Source organism: Symsagittifera roscoffensis, chromosome 2 (genome assembly GCF_963678635.1).
Source record: "Symsagittifera roscoffensis chromosome 2, txSymRosc1.1, whole genome shotgun sequence".
Classification (NCBI taxonomy): domain Eukaryota; kingdom Metazoa; phylum Xenacoelomorpha; order Acoela; family Convolutidae; genus Symsagittifera; species Symsagittifera roscoffensis.
In genome coordinates this window covers 79414842-79438750 of record NC_087063.1, presented here as the reverse complement: position 1 = coordinate 79438750, position 23909 = coordinate 79414842, and the positions used below count along the sequence as shown (strand labels likewise).

Sequence of the window (23909 nt, the reverse complement as noted above, 5' to 3'; positions counted from 1 at the left end):
TAGTGTTCCTGTTAAACAAGCTGTTCTGTTTTGACAATCGAGCAACTACATTTGATTTTGTTGGTCAGAAACAAAGTCTTTACAACTCAAACCAACCTTCAAACCGCACATTTCTCTGTTCTAGTTTAAAAACAATTTATACCCAAAGAAGAAGCTGCACATTGCAAGCGCAAACGAGAAAACAGTAAAAAAGAGCTCTAGAAAAGTTTTAAAATGAAATAAGGAAAAAACGTAAAAATAAACCTCGAAAAACAAACTTTTGCGATGTGCCGGAATCGAACCCATTACCTGTAGATTACGAAACTTATGTATTCGGATCGGCGTGATGATTGCTCCACATTATGTAAACACTATCCATCAAAAAAGCAGAGGAGATATGATATCAAATTTCCAATGGTTGGGTAGAAAAACAAGATTCGTACCGTATTACAACGCAATTGTTGATTTTTTGGAAAGTTTTTGATTCCCAAAATGGCGCTAAGAACCAAAAACAATCTTTACTTGCGTATAACTAAAATTCCAGGTCTTGAATTAAGCATAAATAACGATTGTGAGCCTACTCGCTCGTTTTATTTGCTCAAAATTGAACTACAAATCCAAAAATTTCGAACCAGTTTTTCTCAATCCTGTGAAAAATTTTCGAAACTTTATTATGTAGTTCGAATCAGGATTGAAAAGGCTTCCATTTGGTATATGTCTAGATCAAGTCCGATTATTAACTGAGGTACCTGACTTTGCGTGGGGAAAACCTAAACACACCCGAATACAAAGTTCCGCACCATTTTCAATGATCGGAGCAATAAAAAAATTGATTCAGTTTGAAATTTCCAAGCCCGAAAAAGCTCGAACTTGCTTTAATTATAATTGAGAAGGATTTTCGGAACCGATGGGCAGTGAGTGGTTATATACGCTTAAAATGACAATCAATCAAAAAACGGAAATTCAGACCAGTTGTTCTCGACACTAACTATTTTGCGAATGAAAAATTTACCATAGGATTTCACACGCAACGCCCTACGAGGGTTCTGTTAGGTTGTTAATTTCTTCGTCGTGAGAATGGTGGAACAAAAACAGCTTTACAGTATTTAGGCTATTAAGACATCTAGAGCTTCAGTTCAATGTGTCTTCCGTCTCCGCCAGCTTATAACATCAACTGATCACCGCTGAAATAATTATCTTCAGACGACTTTCTGATGACATATGTGATTCCATTGAGATAAGCCAGAAAAATTTGAAAAATTATTTTTATAAAAATATGATACAATTTTGAACTAAATTATTTATTGTCACTACCAAAAGGTCATTCATACACTTCGAAATAAATATATCGTATTTTCATGGTCAAATATTGTTTACTATTTCAAGTTTCGCTGTAATATTATCCATAAACGAGCTAAGATGACAAAACAGTTTTCCATATGTAAGCAATCAGCCGAAATCAATCAGAGGCGATTCCGTGTGAACGGGTTGCGGAGGAGCGGCCGGCGCGTTTCCTCCCATTTGCTGCTGGACCGGTTGAGCATTTACGCCATTCGACATATAGTTCTGGTTTGGCTGTTGTCCCATTAAGTTCGGAGCGCCTGTCATTGGTTGATACTGTTGCTGCATGTATTGCTGGTTCGATCCTGGAACTACACCGCTAGCTGCCGGATTCACAGCATACTGTTGATGTTGCGGATTTTGGGGAGGCATAGTATAATTACCAGCAGTTTGTTGTTGGTTCATATTCTGACTAGGTGGCGCCGCATTGGCTCCGGGTGGTAACGAGGCATTCATTTGTTGCATGTTGTACATTCCTGGAACTTGTTGTCCAGGGTACATCATATTTTGTCCCATTGGCTGCTGCTGCTGTTGCTGGACCATTCCTTGCATAGGCGCACCTGTAGCTCCTAAAGATCCGTATGGTGATTGTGATTGCATTCCTGGATATTGCCCTGGAAGCATTTGTCCCGGAACCATTCCAGCATTTTGGAACTGATAATTCTGCTGTTGCATTTGCATGTTGGCCTGATTCTGTCTTTCAGATTCAAGCTGTTGCATTCGGTGCAACAAGAACTGCTGTTTCAAACCTCGCAGCGCTTCCATTTTCTGCTGTCTTTGCATCATCATTTGACGTTCTCTCTCTGCCTTTTCTTGTCTTAACTTCTCTTGGTGATCATCTCGCATCGAATCCAACGTCTCTCGTGTGTCTTTCAACAGTGACAATTGGTCCTGTTGGCTTTCGAAATGATTTCTTTGCATCTCGTTCGTCGCAATCATTTTAGCCAATATAGGCTGCAAATTAGACAGTTCCTGGAACGCCGACTGAACTGCGGAGTCCTGGGTGATATTTCGACCTCGGTTTACATTAGACCTCATTCTATTCAGAAACATGTCCAACTTATGCTGGATCATGCTGCACGTTTCATTCGATTCCTCGTTCTTGTAAATGCCATTCAGTGCTGGCTGTTGGTTTGCAGCCACAGAACTTGTCGTTTCCATGCGTGGAATCGCATCAGCTTTCGACGGCGCACTCACTGCGACAGTCTTTGGACTTTCGGCATCATTAATCTTTTGCTGTTCTTGGCGTTTCTTCTCCCAGTAAGCTCTGTCCATATACTTAGCTAGCTCATCGCTTTTTGGCTCATCGGCGACTTTTCCGCCAGCCGTATAACTCTTAACCTTGGGCGATGGATCACGTGAACTCTTTTTACTCGAGCTCGGTTTTCCTGAGGCTTCAGCTTCGCTTTGAGATATTGCCAAAGCTAATTGTAGTTCCTCTTCCTCCTTCAATTTATCTTCCCGTGAAACTGGTGCAGGTGTCTGCGCTTCCTTCGCTAAGGAACTCTTCAAATAGGCCGCCATGAACTCGTCTTCATCCTTGATTTCAACTTTAGATGAGCCACTATCCATTGCTGTCCCACTACTCGCTTGTCCGCCAGCAGAGGAAGTTTTGTTTGAAAGAGCGTCGAAGCAGGTGTCGCATACGCGCACTTCTTTCTCGATTCCGAACTTTGGAATTGTCTTCGTTTTAGAAGAGCATTTGGAGCAAAACGATTGACCACAGTGACGACAATGATGCTGTCTGTTGAATGTAGTAAACTCAGTCCGGCATCTAAGCACATTGAGAGTCAACAACTTTTTGTTAATTATGTTTGCTGAATGATCATTAACAAACAGTATTCAGTAAAAGTATTCAAGTTGAATGACAGTACCATTTCTGAAATCTGTCTCTCAGATATGTCCTTTAATTGTATAAGCATATCCATTTTCTTGAAATTTAGAATGTTAAGCACGTGCAAAAAACTAACGGGTTTTGCAGCTATTCTCTAATTAGACAAAACGGCCTAGATTGGTCTCTTTTCGATCATTTCAATCGTGGATAAATTGTACTCGAAATTACTTTTACCGAATCAAATGATCGAAAAGCGACCAATCTCGGCCGTTTTGTCTAATTAGAGAATAGTTGCAAAACCCGTTAATTTTTTGCACGTGTTCTAAATTTCAAGAAAATGGATATGCTTATACAATTAAAGAACATATCTGAGACACAGATTTCAGAAATGGTAATTACGAAGACTATTTATCCATGTTTTATTTATCCATGTTTGAAATGACCAAAACACTAGCTGTTCAGCTGTGCATTCGACATATAACCCGTTAATTTTTGCACGTGTTCTAAATTTCAAGAAAATGGATATGCTTATACAATTAAAGGACATATCTGAGAGACAGATTTCAGAAATGGTAATTACGAAGACTATTTATCCATGTTTGAAATGACCAAAACACTAGCTGTTCAGCTGTGCATTCGACATATAACCCGTTAATTTTTGCAAGTGTTCTACATTTCAAGAAAATGGATATGCTTATACAATTAAAGGACATATCTGAGAGACAGATTTCAGAAATGGTAATTACGAAGACTATTTATCCATGTTTGAAATGACCAAAACACTAGCTGTTCATTCGACATATAACCCGTTAATTTTTGCACGTGTTCTAAATTTCAAGAAAATGGATATGCTTATACAATTAAAGGACATATCTGAGAGACAGATTTCAGAAATGGTAATTACGAAGACTATTTATCCATGTTTGAAATGACCAAAACACTAGCTGTTCAGCTGTGCATTCGACATATAACCCGTTAATTTTTGCACGTGTTCTAAATTTCAAGAAAATGGATATGCTTATACAATTAAAGGACATATCTGAGAGACAGATTTCAGAAATGGTAGTTACGAAGACTATTTATCCATGTTTGAAATGACCAAAATACTAGCTGTTCAGCTGTGCAGAAAAACGCTGTCGGTCCACTGGTTAAGAACTTTATGTCATGAACTCACGATGGAAAGGAACAATATATGAGCTACCATTGAACCTGAACCTATATGAACAAATTTGTGGCTACTTTGTTTATTTTTCTGAAATTTTCTGCATAGCTTGGAGCAAAAACTTTTTCAAGCCCTAACGATCTTAAGGCATGTTTTAATATTGTTTGTTTTTTAATTAACCAACCAGAGGCCAAACCCGGAGGTTATTATTTAAGGTTAATTAAGCCATGGATATCTTTTAAGAGCTCACCTCGTAAATTCCATTTGAACCATCACTACCGATGCGCCACATTCATGGGCGTGTACAAACTTTTTAAACAGGTTTTACGACTTTAGTTAGCAACTCCGCATCAAGGCATCTTCGTATCAAAACTACTTTTGAGTGTAAAAGGTGATTTCAAACCATTTGTAGGCACGATGTTAGAATAATGGGGAAATTTTCTGTTATACGGCTCAAAACTGATATTAAACCAATAACCTGATTAGTTGGATTTAATTACAGCGAAAGAAGATTTGATTTTTCATTTAACACGAAAGCGCAAAAACAGTATTGATTAAAATTATCCGGACCAAATGCAGTGAACTTGAACTTTAATTTGCGTTTTTCTCGAATTGGGTTGAGTTTAGGTTAAAAAAAATGAAGTCCAATTGTGCTTAAAATTTCACCAGAATTATTATGGTGCAATTTGTTTTGCGAAATTCGCGCCCAAAATTTTACCCCAAAAATAGATTTTTGGCTTTTCAGTCAATTAAAAAGTACTCCATTACAACCTAGTCAATCTTTGACATAATTACATCAGCGTGAGCCTCTTATGTAGCCCAACAAACTTAGAAAAAAGTTTTTTCTCCAAAAATATATAAATTAAAAAACACATTTTTGTTAAATAAAAAAAGATCGTTTTTACTATATATAACACTCTTCGATAATTTAAAAATATTTTGTGCAGGTTTTGGCGATAATTTTCTTCGTAAAGTTTGGGCTACGTATGAGTTTCACATTGACATAATTACGTCATTGATTGAATAGGTATTTATAGTGCACTTTTTGATTGACTAAAAAAGCCGAAAAAGATTCGTTTTGTGGGGTAAATATTTTTTCCCAAGTTTAGCAAAACAAATTGCACCATAATAATTCTAGTGAAATTTGAGCAGGATTTGTCTTCATAATTTTTCAACTAAAGTCAGCCAAATTTAAGAAAAAAGCGTTTTAAACTTCAAACTAAAAAGTTCAATTCGTTTTGTCCGGATAATTTAAACACAGAGGCGAAGTTGCACTTCGCATACACAAGAAAAAATATGAAAGATAACGCTAATGGGAAAAACTGAATGGGAGAAAACTTCGAGTCTACAAAATTTCATAAGTGACACACGCCAATTATGAGTCTGCAAAACAGAGCTCTAAACAGGCAAAACAAAGTGAACTCAGGAAGAGGAAAAGATTAAAAAAATGCACCTTGAGAAAAAATTTTGAAAACAATTTAGAGACAAGGAGTATCACGTTCTGACATCACATTGCACACAAGCAAAACTATGAACGATAACGCTACTGGGAAAAACTGAATGGGGAAAACTTCGAGTCTACAAAATTTCATAAGTGACACACGCCAATTATGAGTCTGCAAAACAGAGCTCTAAACAGGCAAAACAAACTGAGGAAGAGGAAAAGATTTAAAAAAATGCACCTTGAGAAAAAATTTTGAGAAACAATTTAGAGACAAGGAGTATCACGTTCGGACATCACATTGCACTTCGCACACACAAGCAAAAATATGAACGATAACGTAAAGTTTGGGCTACGTATGAGTTTCACATTGACATAATTACGTCATTGATTGAATAGGTATTTATAGTGCACTTTTTGATTGACTAAAAAAGCCGAAAAAGATTCGTTTTGTGGGGTAAATATTTTTTCCCAAGTTTAGCAAAACAAATTGCACCATAATAATTCTAGTGAAATTTGAGCAGGATTTGTCTTCATAATTTTTCAACTAAAGTCAGCCAAATTTAAGAAAAAAGCGTTTTAAACTTCAAACTAAAAAGTTCAATTCGTTTTGTCCGGATAATTTAAACACAGAGGCGAAGTTGCACTTCGCATACACAAGAAAAAATATGAAAGATAACGCTAATGGGAAAAACTGAATGGGAGAAAACTTCGAGTCTACAAAATTTCATAAGTGACACACGCCAATTATGAGTCTGCAAAACAGAGCTCTAAACAGGCAAAACAAAGTGAACTCAGGAAGAGGAAAAGATTAAAAAAATGCACCTTGAGAAAAAATTTTGAAAACAATTTAGAGACAAGGAGTATCACGTTCTGACATCACATTGCACACAAGCAAAACTATGAACGATAACGCTACTGGGAAAAACTGAATGGGGAAAACTTCGAGTCTACAAAATTTCATAAGTGACACACGCCAATTATGAGTCTGCAAAACAGAGCTCTAAACAGGCAAAACAAACTGAGGAAGAGGAAAAGATTTAAAAAAATGCACCTTGAGAAAAAATTTTGAGAAACAATTTAGAGACAAGGAGTATCACGTTCGGACATCACATTGCACTTCGCACACACAAGCAAAAATATGAACGATAACGCTACTGGGAAAAACTGAATGAGGAAAACTTTGAGTCTACGAAAGTGACACACGCCAATTATGAGTATAGATAATTGCTAAGTGACGCAAGCCAATTATGACGCATTAGCAGTACCAGTCAATTTGAAAAAAAAAAGATATTTACCAACTAACATGCCTCAATTTATAGAGCGGACTCATTTTAACTAGTACACGAAAAAAAAATTAAAAACATCCGACCCTGCTATTTGTAACATAATAGTCTGTATTAAAATCCTTAGCATTGGCTGTACTTCATAGCTGGATCAAAAGAACACTTTCAAAATGAACACATTTTGTCGCAACAATATTTGCGACTTAGCACATCAAAAAAAGACGCGAATAATGCCGGGATAATCAGTCCATTGAAGTACGGTCTCAAAAAGTAGACAACTTTATTTCATACTGGTCAGAATAAAGACAAATACAAGCATTGGCCAATGAAAATGGAGATCAGAATGGGAAAAATCTACGCAAGCAAGAATCAAAATATATTATATATTTCGTACATTTGTTCGATTCTGATTGGTTAATACAGTATTTATCTACTTTATGGTTTGTCTGCTTTTTGCTACGTAACCCAGTCTTTTTTTTTAACCTGTAGCAGTGTTTGTCTTCCTTCCATTCTGGCGCGACATCACTCACAAACATGTAGTCGCTCTCACTCATGGTCTCAGCGAAGGTGAAGTCCTCTCGCTTCATGGCCTCATACGTGTTGTGCACACAGGCGAATTTGTGGTCGTTGCGGAATGCACGCTCCCACGCTTGAATCAGTGCACAGATCTTTGTCCTGATCGGAAGTTCCGACTTCTTCGCCAGACTGAAACATAAAAGATGCACTGCAAAACCAAGGAAAACAAACAAAAAGCTAAGCAACTCAGCTCAACATAGTTTGAAACACAGAGGCGAAGCTATGCTTCGCAAACACAAGCGAGGAAAATGCAAAACAGCTCTAAGCAGGCAAAACAAAGTGAACTAAGGAAAAGGAAAAGAATAAAAATGAACCTTGAGAAAAAAGTTTGAATAACAATTTTGAGACAAGGAGTATCACGTTCTCACATCTGCTCCATGACCGGTTGTAATTTTACAAACACTAGCAACCAATAAAGTATCCAAAAATACCAGCAAAAAATCAAAACTATTTCTATGTTCCTGATTTGAATCTCCGACTTGCTGATTAGGAAAGTCACTCGCGTTCTCGCATCTGCGCCACGGTCACGTGGATGTAAACAAGTTGCTTAGCTAATGCTGGATGTACCCGTTTTGATATTTGTAACACAGAAGCGAAGCTGAGCTTCGCACCACTTGCGATACAACACCAAAAAAGGAGAAAAAAATAGATTTATCACAATGAATAAGGCTAGTTTTGAAACAAAAACATGCCGAGACAAGAGACTAAAATTAGCATCGGAAGACAATAACTTTTTACGCCGAAAAAAATCAACAAGATTTAATACTTATGAGAAGTCCCCGTCGCCCTCAAACACTCAAAAAACATTATTTGCTCGTCAAAAGAAACAGCAAGAGACAACTATGACGATAGAATATAGCCCGAAACCTAGGAAGCCCAAAACAACAAAATTGCCAAAAATTTAAGACTAATGATAAGAAGTTATAAGCCCCCCTAAGCCTCAAAACACAGAAACGCTCAAACACACATACATACTTTTTTCGCTCGTCGAAAGACGCAATATGTGGCCGATAAACCGATATAATGTAGGCCGAAACCTATCAACTCGAAAAAAAAAGAAAAAACAAGGCGATGAAAAAATCTTTGTCATAAAAAATTTGAAAATTACTTTCTATTAAAAATTATTTTGTTGAATCCACAGATGAGCAAAAAAACATGTTTATATTGAAACAAATAGAAATTAGGTCACTAAGCCGATAAAATATAAGCCGAAATCATTTGGGCAGAACAAAGTCAAGGTTAAAAAAACAAACGATGTCAAGGTCTAAAAAATTAAAAAACAAAATAGCAGAGGAAAATCAGAACACTAAAAGCAAAGGAGACGCACATAAAATTAAACTCAATGTGAACTGAACCTAAAATTACCATTTCTAATTTCGACCATCCTGTGACCAAAGGTAATTACGGAAAAAAGTCAATTACCCGATTGCAATACTCTTGCTATCGCAAGGGTAATCATATATTGTAATGATACGAAAACGCGAAAATTTCAAATTTCAAAAAAATGGACTTTACGACAAACCCTAGCAATTTCTCTGCTAAAGTAGGACATAAGCTGCTTTTTGAAGGAGATAACAACTGCTCGCTCTTTTAAGTGAAATCTTCATCTCAGATTTGACTGGGTAGTTTAAAAAAAAGGTACAACCGTTTTTAAGAAAAAATGAAATTTCTGCGAAATTTGCGAAAATTTTCCAAGCGTCGCAAAACAAATTAAAACATTCCCTAAGTTTTCATAATACGTTTTTTTTTCAAACGAGACTTAACACTAGCCAAAAGTAAAGCAACAACATATGCTATTAAATTCCATGCTTAAACAGGCTTAAATATGATTAAAATGAAATATACCAAAAGTGCCACCAAATGAGAACTTTTATTCGCGACATAGGTTAGAAAATAAATATTCGTAATAATTTACTACGCTTCGTTTGGGTAAACATGAACTAAGTTCTAAAGCAATCATCAAAAATTGTCCGCAGTTTGATTCCTTGCATGGTTTTGAATTTGAAAAATACCTTCATGAGCCTAAATTAAACCAATCAATATTTTATGTCAAATGCACAAGCTGTATCAAAAACTCTCGGCATCTTTTCAATCACTCGGAACAACTCCCAAATAATTGGCAATAATGGTCATATTGAAACCTTCAATCAACATGAGAGCTGTGGGAATGTCAAAAAAAGCAAGATTGGTTCGGACCCACAATCCACAAGACAAGGACTAAAAACGAACCATTGTTCAATCCCACACTGACTTCATCTCATATTGAAAGCTGAGCAATTTCGTCAAATTAGCGAAATGGAAATAGAATATTGTCTTTTTATAGCTAACACATTTAGTCCATCCCATGAAAACATTGATATAGAATTAAAGCTAATTTGTTGGCACTATCGATTCACTTGAGCATCTTAATTGGTCAAAAAATAGCGGTGTCCTTGATAAAATTTAACACAGAGGCGAAGCTTTGCTTCGCAAACACTTGCGAGAACACGACAAAAAGCCGCTCTGTAAAGTGCAATAACAAAAATTAGAAAGAAGCCTCGAATTAGTGAAAGTTCGGCTACCTCTGAGAATCGTACCTGCGCCCTAGCGATTAAGAGTATCACACACACTTACCACAGAATCTTAATTTTCACCAACGCTAGTCACAAATAAAGCAGAGAACAGATGCTATGCAATTTCCAATGCTACAGTAAATTTCCAAATAAGTGAACACTTTTATTTGCGAGTTAAGTTAGAAAAAAAGAAGGTTCGTAATAACACAAAAAGCTGATTGCAAGTGAAAAAACTTAATAACATTTGTTAAAACTTGCAAGCAACTGTAAGTCAAACACACTAACTTGTGTAGATTCTCCACAAACTGCCAAGTGAGCAACTCTTCGTGAAATTTAGCTCCACAGTTCTTCATGCAAGACTCGGCCACTGACAGTGCAAAGAGACAGACATTGGAGTTCTTGTCCATAACCTTCTTGGACACAGCCGAGGCCGCATACTTGGGGGTCACTTCGCCCGCTCTCACTGCATCACACAGCTGAAGGGTCGCATCCCAATCTGGCTCAAGCAGGATCTGGCTGGTCGCCTTGTCCAACAGTCTAGAAGAAAAAAGCGTGGAAATCAGGGTAGTTTTACTTATTCCTATCGAAATAAAGTCGAAGTTGGAAAAAATATATATAACTGAACTCGAGATTATAACTAATATAGAGACAATTCAACCTATTAGCACCAATCAAAAACAGTATCATTTCCAGCCTGCTAATTCGAGATTCACAAAGTCGACTCAAATATGAAAAGCCCCAAATTTTACACGCAAAGCTTTTCTGTAACTAAGAGAAATCATCTATCTCACCATTGGCAGAAAGGTAAAAACTTGTAGTTCGATTCAGAATATTTCAATTATGCGATCAAAAGTACTTAGAAACCCTCATGAATATGAGATTCCATTGCTTACATAATACAATACTTAATATGTCAAAAAGCCGTATGATTGGTTGCACTGTTGACCAATCAAATGTCTGTTCTCAGAGGAAACCTGTGCATTCTTGTTTTTGTTTGTATCTGCAAACAGTAAGGGTCGCCCAACACGTGTCTTCATTTTGTTTATATGCAGTACTCGACGGGAAGGACCCCTTGGGCAGTTTTTGGTACGGAGAGCCGGGCAAAAATTCCATGCCTGATAATAGTGGGCAGTTTTTAATTAAAGCGAAGAACCGAGAAAAACTACCATTTGCCCAGCTATGTTGGTATGTTAAGCCATTTTGCGACTTCAATGGGTTGTCCCACAGGTCGTCAAGTTTACAAGATAATGGCTTCGAAGGACAGTTAAAGAGGTAGTCTATGTCATGCAGACTAGCGTTACACTTTGAGCAATTGTTCAGCAACGACATAAAGCTAATTTTTTGTGTGCGAAAGGCTGTTTTTTTTCAAGCTATTTCTTGATTTAAAACTTTCGGCAAGCGTTGTTATATTAAGTCTCGACAATAAGTTGTGCTTGGTAGTCACATCGTTCTTGTTGATGGCAGCCAGTTGTTCGCTAAACATTTCATTGTGTTCCTTAGCGGGCAGCTTTTGAGTTTCACATTGAAGATGCTCAACTGTAGTCAATTTTGTGCCAGTTACAATTCTCAGTGCCGTGTTTTGTCGTTTTTGAAGCTCATCCCAAAAATATTCATTTAATGAAGGTTTCTACCAAACACGAGCTGCTTAATTCAGAACAGTACGCCCAATGGCATTATATTTAATAACTTTTTGCTGCACCCCCAGATTAAGCGTCAGTAAGATTGTTTTTCAGTAAGTTTTCAGGAAGTGCGTTTTCACTGTGGTAATGTGTTCAAGGAGGATTAAGAAATTAGCAAAGGTGGGATCTAAATTTTAGGTTTATGGATGGTAAGAAGTGGGTTAATTATCTGCACTAACTTTGCATTCGTCGAGGATGATAAACGTAATGAATCAATGAGTTTTTTTAAGCGTTACAGTATTTATCGAGCAACTTCCAGTCAAAATAAATTCTGAAGAAGCGAATTAGAACCTGTAATCTCAACAATAAACTAAAAACATACAGGCGTTTTTTGCATGCATATTCACGAAGAAACAATTTCTTAATTCATCAAGGATAGCCAATTTCTGTGCAAAAAGCACAGAAAGTTGAAACCAAACAGACTGAAAAATAAAATTCAATTCAAAAAAAAAAATTTCCGGTATTTTTTAAGGAAGAGCGATTGAATTCAAGACAGAACGGTCGGTAACTATGGTTAAAATTACCTTAAAATTGTAGTAGAAAAGGAAGGTACAAATATGATAGTTGGTTCTCTAAAATATAGATGGAGTCCCTATAAGAGTTTTTTTGTTCTTAAAAAGTTTGGAAACAGGTAAAGAATTTGGTTACTTTTGTTTTTGAATCTTTCTAAAAAATTTCGGGACCCATATTTCATACTTGCTTTTTTTTTCAGGTACCCAACAATCACACTTGTACCAAAAAAAATATGAGACCAGCCTCTCATCAAACTTCGACTTACTTAGTCTGACAAACAAAAAATCAAGCTAGTTTTTCCCGACAAAGACAACTTTTTCATAATCCCAATCACGACTTATAGGGCTCGAGGTCGTCAGTTTTTGTTCGAGAAAACGGACCCTACGACGAAGCTCCTTCCACTCACTTTCAGTTGACATGGTCGGAACAAAAAGCCAATAAATCTTAGCCCGATAGTTGTTCATTTAACTAACCTGTCAAAATTTCCAGTGCTAAATGGCATTCTTCAGAGTTCAGCTTAAATGTCAAAATTTTGGCATTAAATTACAACTTCAGATCTGAAAATAATTAACCGATGAGAAATTGAACGAGAACATCACTCCGTTCAACTGAAGCATTCTTAAAATAGAACTGACGTTAGAATATTAAAACAAAATGAAGTCCTTCTCAGCCACACACCACAATTGGAACGATCGTTCATCGTAAATCATTGTTTCAATTCAGTGATGAACATTTAAATTTAGACAGGAAGCATTGTGCATGTAATTGCATTTCTGTCTCAGCCTGAGCGTGAAAAAACTCAACAAACTGTTATTTGAGGAAAACAAAACAAGGGAGACTTGGTCAATTTTCCAACCACTGAGCATTTTACCTTTTTGCATAACTGCCATCTGATTACTTTATAAATTCAAGGTTCGAGCATGAAAATTTACATGTAAAATGTTTTACAGAAGATTAATTATGGGAGAAAACAGTTAAACATTCAGTCACAGAACAAAGAAATGGCGCTTTATTTTGTTTCCAACCGACGGATGAACCGAATAAAAATTTTAGTCACTTTTATTTCGAGATGTCCGCAATTACATCAGATTCAGGGCAAAAGTTTGATACGTGATTGATGAATCTTTTCAAAACTCGGAACTTTTGTTACGCCGCCCAAAAATACCAAATCGTTGAATGAGCAATATGTTTAAATTAAGCTTCAGAGCTCCCTCGCATTTGTTAATTTCATCGGATCTCTTTCTATGTCCCCCCTCGGGTACCTAGTAATGAATATCCCCCTTTGGCAAAAGGGGCGATATTGTTAAAGAGATCCATTTCAACCAATCAGAATCAAGCTTTATGATCCAGTTTTCAATAAGTAAAACAATGAATTTCGAGCCATATAACAGACACAAAAAAGCTTTTAAAGTGTTATTTGGCTACTTTATCGAAAGGTTGCTTGTTTATATATTTTCGGTAACCGCTCAAGGACTTCGCATCTTTGAAAAGCTAAATCTAATCGCTACCCCCTTCTTCACAATATATTGTAGACACATAGGGGAAGCAGAGCTTCGCACAACTTGCTATGCATTAAAAAAATCAAGAACAATTTCCAAAAACTTGAAAAAAATACATCACACACTGGAAAATTAGTTAAAAATTCAAACCAAAAGGTCGATTATAATACAAAGAATTGGTATGCTAAAAATCGCCAAAATCTTAAAAATGTGTCTATAACTCTACTTGCGATACAACACAATTAAAGCATGTGAAATTATCGGACAGAAATTGAGACAAAAACAAAGAAAGAAAGAAAGAAAGAATTTATTTCTCTAGTCAGCATTAAATACAACATTGAATATATTTATAATTTAAGTTAAATGATGCGACTTAGAGAGGATAGACAACGGGACCTAAAGGTCCTCCAGGGTCTACCCTTAAGTTGTTCAAACATAAAGATTTAACACTAATATTTAATGAAAAAAAAAAAAAAAAAAAACGAAATTTGAAAAAAAAAAAAGTTTTGAAGTAGGTTTTCTTCCGTAAGTTAAGATTTTTTGTTGGCGTTACTGAAAGAGCCCATCAACTTTAACTTAAGACAACCAGGTTCACGGTCGCAGGTGAGTTTTAAAATAATTTTTAAGAAAAATAATTTTTTTTTTTTTTTTCCTTCTTTTTCTTTTTTTTACTAAGTGTTTAATATTTTTCGAAAAATCGTAAAAATGGCCATATCTCCTAAACTACAAGGATTTAGAGCTTCATATTTTAGCACGAGAATCGGAAGCTAGAGCAGTTGCCTGGTAGCATTTAACCAACGATAATCATTTTAAAGAAAAAAGGAAAAAGGGAAAAAGTACTACAAATCGTAGATAAGTTTTGTTAGTTCGTCGTTTTGCAACAAAAATGTATTTTTGAAATTATGGTAAAACACTTTTACTTTTGTCTCAGAAAAACTTTCAATATTTTCAGGAATTATATTTTGCAGTCTCAATAAGTTAAAAAGCTTGCAAGCACGATATCGAATAGAAAAACGTTCAAATCTTTTCTTGCAAAGAGGTTCTAATAGTAAATTGTATTTTGAGTTTCTTGTTTGTCTCTGCCGATTATTAAAAACAAACAAATTGTTAAGGAAACTCTCTGAATGAAAGGAATTAATTGAGCGCAGAACAAATTTGAGCAATTCGTATACATGCAATTCGAAAACCGATAGAAAATTGTATTTAAGAAAAATGTCATTACAGGAGTACATTTTCTTTCGAAAGAACATAAATTTAATTATTTTCTTTTGTAAAAGAAATAAACACTCCAGTGAACTTCGACTGCAGCAACCGTAAATCAGAATTCCGTATTGTATTATAGGAACAACATTACTTCTGTAGTATTCTAGTAATTGTGAAAGCGGCACGTAATGCCTCAGTTTTGATATAATTCCACATTGTTTACCGAGTCTCATTTTAACATTATCAATATGAGTTTGATAAGATAACTTACAATCTATATAAATTCCTAGATATTTGCATACGGGTTTTAGTATAATGTTAGAAGAATTAAGCTTGAAGCGATAATTGGAAGCACTTTTTATATTCATTTGATTTGTTTTATCACTATTAACTATTAACTTGTTGGCGAGAAGCCAACGATCCAGCTTGCCAATATCTTCTCTAATTTGAGTTATTTGGCAACCAATTGCCGTCAGGTTGGTGTCATCTGCAAACAGTGTTACTTCAACTGATTTGCATGCTGATGGAAGGTCATTTACGTAAATTAGGAAAAGCAAAGGTCCCAGTATCGAGCCTTGAGGAACACCGCATGTTATTTTCTTCCAATCAGAGAATTGTCCATTTACTAAAACTCGTTGAGTCCGTTCAAATAAGTAGGTCTGAAACTAGGTCTGAAAATCGATCTTCCAAAAGCTTTCATATAGCTGTCTTGAAGGATGTTCCTTGCACAAAACACGCCAAGTTACACAGTTAAATTAGCATCGAAACATAATTTACAAAGCGGTTAGAAAGCCTACATTTCTTGAGAAGACACAAGCTCAGCCGATTTAAAAAAAAAAACAAACGCAATAAAGTCTCCCCTTCAAAACATTTCGATAAAAACTCTTTCTGGTCATCAAAAGAATTAAAAATAGATAGCTTAACCATAATACTATAATCAGAAAGTTTTAGGCCGAGTTAACAGAAAAAGATAAATAAAAAACGAAAAAAACTGATATTCCGAAATCAGAGTTGGTAAATTTACAGCCAACTTAAAAACAAACCAGCGTGTAACGCACCACCGGTGCTTCGAATTTTTAACACCGCATATAAAACAGCATATATTGGAAAAACGATTTGCATCCTTTGAGTGTACTATGGCAGCACCCAATTAAAGGATTGGTAATTTCAAGTGTGAAAAAATTCTATTCTATTTTTTTAAATTCAAATTTTGAAAAACCAAAATTCTGTGTCGTTTTTATCTCAAAACCTTAATCTTAAAATGACACAAAAACGTCTCATCTCGGAAACGTTAAGCAATTGAGCAGTCGCGTTTGAACGCAAGATTTGCTATTCTTGAGAAAAATCTCATTACCCAGCTACAGTGTTGAGAGTTTCAAATACTGAGTTTTCTCAAATTAAATTTAAGATTTCTGAAAATTTTTTGAAAAAATCACAACTAACGTCACATCTCGAAAATTACAAGGATTTGCAACTTGGAACTCCTAAGATAACCCTCGCAGTCCTTACTACAGGGTTACGAATTTCAAATTACTTTGAAAAGTTAAAATTTGAGTTTTCTGTTGAAGATTTGAAAGAATCACAAAAAAGCCATATCTTGAGAACTAGAAATATTGGAGCAGTAACATTTGGAGGCAACATTCGCGGCCCATGAGCGTACTCTGACAGCCCCCAACAGCAGGGTAGGCAAAGTCAAAATTTGAAAAAAATTTGAAGTTTCCTGAAAACTTTTTAAAAAATAACAAAAAACGTAATATCTCGAAAACTACAAGAATTTGAGCACTCATGTTTGTAAGCAAAATTCGCAACTGCTGTACCCTGGTTATAAATATGAGAATTTAAAGAACTTTTTTATATCTAATTTCTTTTAACAATCTAAAAAAGACATGAAAAACGTCTCATCTAGAAAACAAGAGCAGTCGCATTTTTACGCAAGATTTGCAACTTGGAACTCTTGAGAACACTACAACGTTGAAAATTTCTTTTGAATTTTTTAAAATCTAAGTTTTAGTTAAAAAATGAAAAGAAATATGAGCAGTCTTATTTTAAGGCAAAAGTTGCATTTCCTGAAAATTCCCTAACAGCCCTTAAGTACAGTGTTGAGAATTTCGAAGTTGAAGATTATTTCTGATATTGAGTTTTCTGAAAATTTTGAAAAAATCCAACGAAAAATCGCCGTATCTCGTAAACTAAAAGGTTTTGGGTGTTCAAATTTGGAGACCATATTCGCAACCCCTGGAGAACCCTGACAGCATCCCACTATTCTGTTGCTAATTTCAAAATTGATGAAATAATCCTGGAAATCAAACTGGAAAATTGAAAAAAATTCTTCAAAATTGCAATATACGGCATAGCTCTAACGTGCAAAAACTCTTTCGTTAAACATGCAAAAAAAATACGTTGAAAAAGCTTAAACGTAGCAAGATAGTGAAGCCCGCATTTAAATATATAATAGATAGATTTCGTATAGAACCTGCATTTAAAAAGCAGACACGCTCAAAACTTATCTGTTAGCTGACTGAAGCACAGATAGAGTTGGCCAACAATTTCAGTCATCATGTAAGCAAAATTATTCATGGTAAAAGTCTTGTACCCTGTTGCAAAACCATTGCTTATCGCAAGGGTAAAAGGATATAAAAACTTTGAGGCAGACGTGATTTTGACGGATATATGGATTTCGTTATCTACGCAAGCTTTAATTATACTGAAATTTTAACTATACTGAATTTGTTACAATCAAAACGAATAAAACAGCGGCTACAAACTAGCTACTGAAAAAAAATGTAGCACGATTTTGAAAAAAAAACAGCAGAAAAGCCATTAAAATCGAACTGAAAAAAAATCCAATAAGGTTGGAAAGAACGAAATGATCTTTTAACAAAAGCATCGCTAAATAAGCGCAAAAACCAAAATTCAATGGAAACCTCCAAATCCAAGCTAATCTGAACCGAAAACAAACATAAGAACTGTTTAAAGAAAGTTGCGGATAAAGTTGGAAAAATATTGATCTTATAACACAAGCGTTGCTTGCGACACCTAAAGATAATCAATTGCGAAAAACTTTTTGAATTATTTAGCTTCATTTTAATTTCAGTTGCAGTTCTTTTTCAACTACCTGAATAGCCATTCATAGTAAGTTTTTTAAAAAAGAAAAGATGGATAGATCAAATTGACTTCCCGAATTTTTCCAAAAAACCTATAAGATACTCTTTCGCCAACTTTTTTGAGACATTATTTTGAAAAAATGTAGAAAGATTACACAGTCAGGAAATTTTTGAAAGGTAACCAGTACACTTTCATTCTTGAAAACTTTAAATTTTTATATGCACAAAGTTGATATAAATCATTTTCAACACAAGCGAAGCTGAGCTTCGCATCACTTGCGATACGACAAAAACATTTGAAAACCATAAAATTTCGTATATCTCAATGAAATTTCATCATAAGCATATTAGTAACAAAACAGAACTTACGAAGCCGAAACAGAACGATAATCTTTGAGCAGACACCAGTTGAGCCGATAGAAAATGATTTCGAAAAAACGTTTAAGTCCGCCCTGAAACTACTAAAATGACCACCACTTGCAACCACAATGAAATTGTTTACAGCATAAAAAAACATTGTATCAACTTATTACAAGACACTTGCTCTCCTCTTCGCAAGTGTAAAAACAATCCAAAACTCTAACGCGTTTTGCATAGACAGAGTTAAAATACAAGGAGCTGAAACGAAGTAGCTTTTAGGTTAAAAAAACATATGTTACGAATGGAATAGATAAAAAATGAGAACATAGCCAACAAAAACTTGGGAAAATAGCCAATGAACAGGATAACCAAAAAATTAATTTCTTTCAACTCTTGAAGAAAAAAACGAAAAGAAAGAGCATTGAAAAAATATAGACCAGATGAATCCAGAAAACTTAGAAGAATATTCTTTATTAAGAATCAAAAGGACTTTCTTGATCAGTACAACTCAAGTGAAGCAATAAAATTCTGAAAAGCAAATTTCGCCAACAAGCAAAAACGGCAAAAATAGTTCTGATAAAAGGAAACATAACCAACTGACAGTTGGAAAAGAGTAATGAACGCAAGGAAACTGAAAAACAAACTGACTTCATTTTTCAAACACTTTTGAATTTCGAAGAAAAAATATAAGGACCTTAAAGCTCTTTGAATTTGTAAAAAAAAATATGATGGACACCTTTTTGCTTCAATTACCCTCAATAGGTAAAACTTTTATTTCGCTGGGAAATCTGGAAATGGAAATTAATTTCCATTTTCGAAATTAGAAGTCGATCACGTTTTCCGTGACCTGAACACTTTTGCTGTGCGATAGTGGAATTTGCCTTCCTTTCAAAAATGGAAATGTTTTGAACTTTCACAAAAAATCACAAGTCAAACCGCGAAAAATCAAAATTGAGCGTGAACAAATTTTAGACTTTTTGCAAAAAAAACTGTATAGAAATAAATAAACAAACCAAACTTTTTTTTCAAAATAGACAGAGGCAAATCGAAGCCATACAAAAACAAAAAAAAAAACAGAAATCGAAAAAAAATTGAAAAAAGTTGAAACAAAACTAGGCGAACCAAAATTTCTGCACGTCTCGATAAAATAAAACTAGAGGGCAGCTAAAGCTGGAGGTACGTGTTTACACAGGCGAAGTTGCGCTTCGCATACACGAGCAAAAATATAACTGATACTGGGAAAGACTGAATGAGTAAAACTTTGAGTCTACAAAATTATGACACAATAGCAGTAGTAGTCAGTTTGAAAAAAAAAACAAATTTACCAAATAACATGCCTCAATTTCAAGAGCGAAAGCATTTTAACTAGTATACGAAAAAGTTCATTTAAAACATCCGAATCTGCCAAAGTTCGAGCCCTCTTATTTTGTTGCGGGTCTCCTTCCCTACATCTACGCTACAGATCGATGATACCTTGAAGCTAAAGTGCTATTTGTAATAAAATAGCACTTTAGCTTCAAGGTGTTAATATCCTTGGCATAGGCTGTACTTATTAGCTGGTTATTGATCAAAATGAACACTTTCAAAATGAACACCAAAATTTGCGACTTAGGTTGGAAATAAAGCGAGGTCATACTATCACACAAGCTTTGCTTTTATGAATAATTTTTTAATTTGTTTTATTGGCGCAGGACGAAATGAAATATTTCAAAAAATGGACTTAACTCAAAACTTGAATTGTTTCTCTGCTAAAATAAATAGTGCGAAGAGTGAAAAAAATAAGGAGTCGCCACTTCCGCCAGAAAAAATCTCGCAACCAGTTCTTTTGATTGAATTTTTTATCTCAGATTTGATAGAGTAGTTTTCAAGAAAATCCAAAAAGTTTCAACAAAAAAAAGTCAGAAAATACAAAACTTGCTTTCCCGAAATCCAAAACTTTTGTCTGCAGCAAGCAAGTCGTGGCCGCTAAAGTGGAGAAGATTCCCAAAATCGGGTTTCTCGATTGAACACTGAACCTGAGAATTGGCACGATAGTTTTCGAATAAATCAAAAAGTTTTCAAAAAACAGCAAGTTTCAAATTTTTTTTTTTTTGAAAACCATAACTTTTTCAAAAAAATAGGCAAAAACAAGTAAAAAGGTAGCACTTCAAAAACCTGTTGTTTCGGTTAAACCGATTATATCAGGTTTGGCAGGAGAGTCATCGATAGAAGCCAAACAACGGTCAAAATCAAAATTTTTCCATTTCCCAGGGCCATTAGTTTTAGTCTGAAAAAAATTTGGCAAAGACCTGTTTTCAAAGGAGCTTCACACAAACCATTCTATTGAGTGATCCCAGAAACTCAGATGTGGGAGAGTAGTTTTCGAGAAAATTCAAAAAGTTAAAAAAAAACAGTCAGAAAGAACGAAGAATAAAAAGAGCATTTTCTTTTATGCTCTTTTTATACCTCGTTCCAAATCGGATCAAACAAGCAACCTAAATAATATTACACAGAGGTGAAGCAGAGCTTCCGATCACTTGCAATACAAAACAAACATAAAAAAACAGTCAAAAAATATATAGATAATGAAAAAAACTAGGTGAACCAAAATTGTCCTTCAGGCAGAGCTAAAGCTGGAGGTACTCAGGTAATATTGACTGAGTTTGCTTTACTGATGCGGCATGAAAAGCGTGATTTCGAAAATTGGACTTTGCCTTAAAAATAAGCTGTTTCTCTACTAAAATAAGTGAGAAACTTTTTTTGAGATAATCAATTTTCCCAAAAAGATAACATTTCTCTTCTAAAAAGTTAAGGAATCGCTGCTTCTGCATGAACAATTATCACAGCTCGTTTTCCAATGAATTTATTCATTTCAGATTTGATTGTAAGATTTTAGAAAAAATCAAAAAGTTTCTAAGCGGTCGAAAGTTCTAAAAAACGTTCAAAAGACTTGCCAAAATACATAACGTTTTTCTGCAAACCGTTTAAATCCAAAGTCTCAGGTACGGCAGGGTAGTTTTTGAGAATATTGAAAAAGTTTAAAACGATCAAAAAATCAAAAAATTGACTTTTCAAAGGCGATAAGTTCTTGTGTAAAACTTTTTAAAGTGTCCACTAATGCACAGGAGCGTCCCACTACCCGTTATCTCATTGAACCCACAATATCAGATTTGGCAGAATAGTTTTCGAGAACAGTCTAAATCTTCTAAAAAAACGGCCATAAAATCTAAAATTTTACTTTTCCGAGGGCCATAACTAAGCCCTTTCTGAGAATTGAAACCAAAATCTTAGGTATGGCAGGGTAGTTTTCGAGAATATTCAAGAAAAGTTTAAAAATCGGTCAAAAAAATTAAAAGTTTGACTTTTCAGAGGGCGATAATTTCTTGTAAAATTTTTTCTTGTTAGTGTTCGCTAATGCAGAGGAGATTCCCACTAACTTCTGTCTCATTAAACTCAAAATATCAGATTTGAGAGGTAAGTTTTCGAGAAAAGTCGAAAAGATCCACGAAACGGTCAAAAATAAGAATTTTGACAATTCCGAGGGCCATAACATAAATTAATCGTAGCCACTTATGCAGGGGAGCTTTTTAAAACAGTTCTGTCCATTGAAACCAAAAACTTAAGTTTGAGAGAAACATTTTTCGAGAAAACGAAAAAAAAATCAAAAATATGGGACAAATATACACTAAAAACAATATTAAAAAATCGCTGGTAGAAAAAAAAAACAATTCCAAGATGTCACAACTAAGCCGACAACAGATAAGCAGACAAATAATAGGCCGACAATCTTTTTAAACAGAATATATCTCGTTTGAAAATAAATTAGATCCTGGTCAGACTCGATCTGGGGACCTTTGGCAGCCCAGGCATATTCGTTACCTCCAGGCTCGGTTGGCCAGGAACGCTGAGAAATTTGAATACATAATGAAACAAGGTAGAGATGAGTCCAGACGAGTCTTGTAGACAAATTTGCTTACGGAAAAAAGTCTATTACCCGGTTGCAATACCATTGCTGGTGCAAAAAACTGGCACAGACTAACAAATAAATGACTCATTGATTCGGTTACACTAGTTGTTTCACAAATTTGTAAGGAGACATAGCTTGAATCGATGCTAGTTCCAAAATGTTCCGTTAATTAAAGAAGGAACCATCAAGTTGGATAAAAACGTGGGCTTTTTTCGCTTTTTACTCAGACCATTAAAAACAAAATTAAGCCAGTAAATTTAATTTCCTCGGGATAAATAAAACTATGAAAGGAAAATTTACATTCAAAACTACTTTTTAGCTGCTAAGTAACTAGACATAGGGAGATACACATTAAAACCAGCCCTCCTTTCCTCTGGAAACGTGGACTGGTAGGCTGGAACAGGAGGCGCTTCTGAGGTCACAAGTAAACTTGTCAAGTCACCCAAGCTTTTCGCTGATTTCATCCCAGAAGAAAAAGTCACGTGATCATTGTTGTTTTGACTCATGGACAAAGACCCATTAATGGTCACAGTTGCATTCACAATCGTATTATTATTTGAAGTAAAATTGGGAGTCGTAGCACCATTGGTCAGATACTGAGCATGTGACACCGGGGGGTTTTGGTTATGCACATTGTTCGTGGCGGAATTGAGAGGGTTATCGATTCTCGGACTGAGCGATCTTGGTCCCGAAGTGACGGCAGACGAGAAATTATTCTCAGTATTCTTATTCAAACTTTGATTCAGACTAGCGTAGGAGTTGGCTGTACTCTGGTTGTGGTAAAATTGGGATGCCGCTGCTGGTATTGCTATTGAGCTGGTCATTGAAACAGGGTGCAACTTTTGAGATGCCTGAATTGTACTCTGCGCAGCATTGTAAGCACCAGTAGACGCATCACTTGAAGACATCGAGTTACCTTGGCCGAATTTCCTGGTGAAGGGCAAATAAGCCGAAAAATTTCCCGATTGATAACTAGAAGTCACAGCATTAACTTGATTCTGATTGAAATGCGCGCTGCCAAAAGCTGACATCTGGTTTACAGGATTAACAGTTTGAATAGGAAAATTATGGGTTCGGGAATCAACATTTCCGTGACTAATTGATGTGCTCTGATTCTTTGTGTGCAAAGAATTACTCAAACAGGAATGATTACTATTTACGCTACTATTTCCATGCAAAGCATAATTATGAGTCAGACCATTTTGGTAAAACATTTGAGGATTCTGAGAATTTGGGTAAACATTAGATGCAACATGCGAATAACCTGTCAAACCATTTGCTTGAATCCCACTCATTTTATTATGCGACAACGGTTCAACTTGAGAGAGTAAACTGCTGGCCGCTTGGGCGTTAAAATTAGAACCCTGTTTTGAATCGTAATTAGAAAAATTCCGAGTCATGAAAATTTGTTCAAGCTCTTTCAAGTCGTTCACG

General features: G+C 35.3%; 1 protein-coding gene across 3 annotated transcripts in view; it reads right to left on the bottom strand.

The window, feature by feature from the left end:
- Positions 1 to 1230: 1230 nt before the first annotated feature.
- The window catches only part of LOC134840597 (hepatocyte growth factor-regulated tyrosine kinase substrate-like), a 73442-nt gene continuing 50763 nt past the window's right edge, over positions 1231 to 23909 (bottom strand). For 2 of the 3 annotated variants that reach the window (XM_063856515.1, XM_063856516.1), the window contains 2 exons: positions 7527 to 7748; positions 1231 to 3094 (listed from right to left, as the gene is read on the bottom strand). In XM_063856515.1, coding sequence (XP_063712585.1) covers positions 1429 to 3094; positions 7527 to 7748 — 1888 coding nt within the window. In that variant the 3' untranslated portion in view covers positions 1231 to 1428. Of the gene's footprint in view, positions 3095 to 7526; positions 7749 to 10456; positions 10709 to 12836; positions 12994 to 23909 lie in introns of those variants that run through there. The other variant, XM_063856514.1, reaches the window with a different exon arrangement.